Here is a 4,456-nt window from a genome sequence, read left to right on the forward strand (position 1 = left end):
AGATTTATTTATTTTTCACTGGGAAGTCAGATATACAGAGAGAAGGAGAGAGAGAGGAAGATCTTCCATTTGCTCGTTTACTCCCTCAGTGGCTGAAACAGCCAGAGCTGAGTCAATTCAAAGCCAGGAGCCAGGAGCTTCTTCTAGGTCTCCCATGCGGGTGTGGGGTTCCAAAGCTTTGGCTTCTTTCTCAGGCCACAAGCTGGGAGCTGGATGAGAAGCAGGGCTGCCCGGGATTAGAACTGGTGCCCACATGGGATTCAGACACTTGCAATGCAAACACTTTAGCCACTAGGCTATTGCGCTGGACCTTATGCTTTGTGTTGCTGATTTTGGTCAGCTCAGATTTTTTAGTATTTTTGAATCTGTAGTCATAAGAGATACTGATCTGTGTCTTTCCTCATGCACTGTCATTGCTTGTGCACTTACAGAATAAACTAAATAGCACTTGAGCTTTTTTGGAAGAGTTTGTGAATGGAATTTATTCCTTTAAAATTATTAAGACTTAGAAAGTGTTTTCCTGCTTATCAAACATTTCTGTGGGGCTTATTATGTGTCTGGGCACTGTTCTAAATATTTTGCAAATGTTCAGTATTCTAATATCCTCTGATCCTGTAAGGTAAAAGCTACTATTGTCAGCCCGGTTTACATATGAAGCAGAGGTGCAGAAGATTGAGGAAGCACCTGCATGTCCAACAACACAATAACTGACAGAGCTGAGATTCAAATGCAGGCAGTCAAATCTCACACTTGCTGCAGCAGTGTAGTTGGCTGGGCTGCCATATGACTTTTTATTTTTATTGAATCATAACAATAAGGCCATTTGGACCTGCACTTTGTTCTGTGGGAGTTTTGAAAAAGTAGTAAAGATTGAGTCACCTCACTTATTATAGGCATGTTCAGAATGTTTGTTCCTTGTGTTGGATTTAGTAGTTTGTATTCACTTAGGAATTTGTCCACTTTATCTCAGTTATCTGCTTTTGGACAAACAGTGGTTCACAGTGTGCTTTAAAATTCTTTTTAATATTGTAGGGTTGGTAATGATGTTCCTTTTTTTGATCCTGGTTATTTGAGTTCATATATATGCATATATATATATATAAATACAAGTATTTTAATATATATACATATTTATTTATACATTTCATAATAATCTACTTCATTCATCTTTACAAAGAGTCAGATTTGGTTTATTTGATTTTCTGTATTGCTCAACCTTTTCTGTCACAATGTCAGCCCCATAGTCTGTTTTAACAAGTTCAAGATCTTGTACTTAAGTCAGCACTAAGATTATCAGGACTCAAAGCAGGAGAGAGAGTGAGAAGAAATCAGAGAACCTAACAAGAATTTATCTGGAATGAGAAAGCATGCAATCCTTCTTCTTTGCTAATGTCAGAATCCTGTTCCTTTACTTTACTGTTTGATTGGAGAAGGGGACACAGGTGAGCACCAGGGAGGCATCCGTGGGCGTGCCAGGGCAGCCTCCCTGTATCCTTACAACATGACAGAAATGCGACAGGAGCACAGGTACCCAGGTGCATTCAGATGCAATTGCAGAAAAAGTCAGCAGTGAGGGGGAGAATGGGACTTGAACAAATCTTGCATCACTCAATTCCATAAAAGGCAGGTTTCATGCTGTGGAAGCGAACCCAGAACAAACTCTGACCCACCACTCTATGTGATGACAGTTGGAGCAGTACTCCACACACTCAGATTTCGAATTCAAATAATTCACCTAGGCCCCACTCCTTCTCCCATCCCTGTCCCTCCAAGTCTTGCCTGTAGAATCCATGATTGAAGAATCAGGATCCTGGGCACGTTCATTGCCTGGGACAGAATAAAACGGAATTTGGTCAGACTCACAGGAGACATGGCTGAAGGAGAATCATGGGGTGGGTGAGCTCCTGCATGGCCTTTCTGACAACACCATTCCAAGGGTGTTCTGGGATCTCCCCCTTCATATTCAACCTTAGTGTAGTTCCTTCCTTTTTCACCTGCAGGAAGAAACCAACCACTGTGAGGCCAAGGTAGATGCAGGCCATTGGCCCTTGAGAAATCTGTGAAGCCATGGATATTACTAAAGCTGTGAATGAGACCCAGGCAAGATCAGGCAACATGAGGAGAGGAGATGGGAAAGAACAGAACAACACCTCCCAGAGGTCTGTTCTGAGAGGGACTTTGCCCAGTGACCTCTACTGCCGGGAAGCAGGTGCCCATGACTACAATCACCACCTTTACCTCAATCATATTTCACCTTCATTCTTATAAAGTTGTTTTATAAGATTGTATAAAATTCTCAGTCAATATGGTTTCAAGCCAGGTATAAGCATGTGTCTGTGTGTGTGATTGGTGCTTTCTCTCTGGTACAACAAAAACTCAGACCCACCCTTACCCTGCCGTACCTGAGCTCTTCCTCTTCCGCCTCCTCATCACAGCAGTGACCACAGAGCCAGTGAGCACAGCTGCCAGAATAACCATGCCAGTGACGACTTCCCCACGTAGGCCTGATGGTCTGAAGAAGTTCTGAGAAGGGAAAGGAGGGTGAGGGGCTCTGAGCCCAGGTCTCAGCTCTGCCCCTGCATAAGACCCCCTCCCTTCTGCCCTCCTTAACCCATCGCAGGGTGAGGGGGCTCAGGCAGCCCCTCATGCTCCACATGCCATGTGTATCTGTTCTCATCTCCAGAAGGCCCTAACACAGCTGCCCATTTCTGGAAGGTTCCATCCCCTGCAGGCCTGGTTTCTATCAGGTCTGTGTCCTGGGTTAGATCCTCTCTGTCCCACTGCCAGGTGAGTGTGATGTCCTTGGGGTAGAAGCCGAGGACCCATCACCTCAGGGTGACCTTCTGGTCAGAGACTTGGTGATAGCTCAATTGTGCTGTGGGTGGGTCTGGGAAGTTTCAGAAAATTCAGCCTTTTTTTTCCATTTCCCTTGGATGCTGAGGTAGCCCTCATGAGCATCCTGAGAATGGTCAGGAGAGTAGGAATGAGCCAGTGAGTGCAAAACTCAGACAGCAGCCTGGACTCAGATAGCTAGGAAAATCTTCCATTCCTTGGAAAGTTCTAGAGTCAGAATCAGACAGCATAAATTATGGAGCTTTAGTTTCTGAGAGGGAGTTTAAGTCCTACATTTGGTGCAAGTTGAGAGACTGGAAAGCTGGAGTCGATCTCCAGAGACCTTGTGTGTTGGCCCAGCACATCCAAGGTCAAAGGGGTCTACTGATTGATTATTTGAGGGAGTTCTTGCTTTCCATCAGTGGAGCCACTGAACCCTTAAGGATGTTGCAGAGATCTAGAAAGCTAGAGGGATTCTTGCCCCTCTCTAGTCGGGGGAGAGCAATGATCTAACCTGGGTACTGCTTAATCTCACTTTTGTGAAGAGGCTGGGAGACGTGCAGGTGACAGAGAGGAGCCCTGGGTCCCAGGCACCTGTGCGCTGCAGCTCCTCCTTCCCCATCTCCAGGAATCTGCGCAGCCACTCCACACATTCGTTGTTCAGGTAGAAGGTGCACTGCTGTGCATCCCACTTGGGCCGTGAGATGTGAGTCATGGTGTCCACCATGGTCCACGTGAGTGTATTCTCGTTCAGGGTGAAGCAGTCGGTCCCATTGTAGGAATGCTGACTATATATGCGGAGGAGGTGCCTGTCTGCCCTGACCTCGCAGCCGAACATCGCCTGAAAATGTAAGAGCCTGAACCCACAGGGCAATGTGGTCAGCCCCACCCTTCTCCGTGGAAAAATACACCCAGTCCTGATCCCATAAGGGTATGATAAATGATGAAGGTCAGAGCTGTTTATTTTCCAAACTGAAAAACAAACCCAAGCAAATGCCCGGACTCTTGATATGTTTCTGGGGCACATTTGTCGGGTCTCAGGGTAGAGCTCTGAGGCGACTGACAACCTTTGATGGGGGAGCAATTGTGCTTGCAATATGATCACTCATCCGCCTTGCTCTGGTTGTAGTGGCCACTCCGGGTGTCCAGGTTGCCAAAATACAGCTGTGCTCTGTTCTTGGCGTTCTGTATAGGGGTCCCAGTACTCTTGCTCCACCTCCTGCATCCAGGTTGCCTGCGGCTCCATCCTCAGGTCTTCGGCATCGGCTGTGGAAACTGGTGAACCGCGTGTCGTCCACGTAGTCCACGGAGATGAAGCAGGGCTCCGCCTGGCCGAGGGACACAGCAGTGTTGAAATACGCGAGCCTCGGGGGAGAGAGGCTGAAATCCACCAGGTGCGAAGCCCCCAGGCCCGAGTTGCCTTAGGCCTGTTTGGGAGGAATGGATGAGGGAAAGGTCGCGAGATGATTGGCCCTCCCAGAAGAAGGCTGCCCAATGGGAGTGTGACCTGAGTATGTGTCTCTAGTATCATGACAGAAGGACCTGACCCCAGTTCTTAGAGGGAATCTCACTAGTATCGGCAGACTGAGACTCCTTTCAAACCCCACCCGCCCATTGCTTGGCT

General features: G+C 47.3%; 1 protein-coding gene across 1 annotated transcript; it reads right to left on the bottom strand.

Moving 5' to 3' along the window:
- Window positions 1-2,808: 2,808 nt before the first annotated feature.
- Window positions 2,809-3,760, bottom strand: LOC121167209 (DLA class I histocompatibility antigen, A9/A9 alpha chain-like). Its single transcript, XM_040996605.1, has 2 exons — window positions 3,427-3,760; window positions 2,809-2,887 (listed from the first exon to the last, which is right to left on the bottom strand). Exons 1-2 carry the CDS (start codon window positions 3,668-3,670, stop codon window positions 2,826-2,828), a joined length of 306 nt encoding a protein of 101 aa, XP_040852539.1. The 5' UTR covers window positions 3,671-3,760; the 3' UTR covers window positions 2,809-2,825.
- Window positions 3,761-4,456: the final 696 nt, after the last annotated feature.

This window comes from Ochotona curzoniae, unplaced genomic scaffold (assembly GCF_017591425.1).
Source record: "Ochotona curzoniae isolate NIBS_2020 unplaced genomic scaffold, NIBS_Ocur_1.0 patch345, whole genome shotgun sequence".
Lineage (NCBI taxonomy): Eukaryota > Metazoa > Chordata > Mammalia > Lagomorpha > Ochotonidae > Ochotona > Ochotona curzoniae.

Coding starts and splice junctions, on each gene's coding strand:
- LOC121167209 (XM_040996605.1), bottom strand. CDS start 3,670: ATGTTCGGCTGCGAGGTCAGGGCAGACAGGCACCTCCTCCGCATATAT. Junction 2,888..3,426: donor GGAGGAGCTGCAGCGCACAG/GTGCCTGGGACC, acceptor GAAACTTCCCAG/ACCCACCCACAGCACAATTG.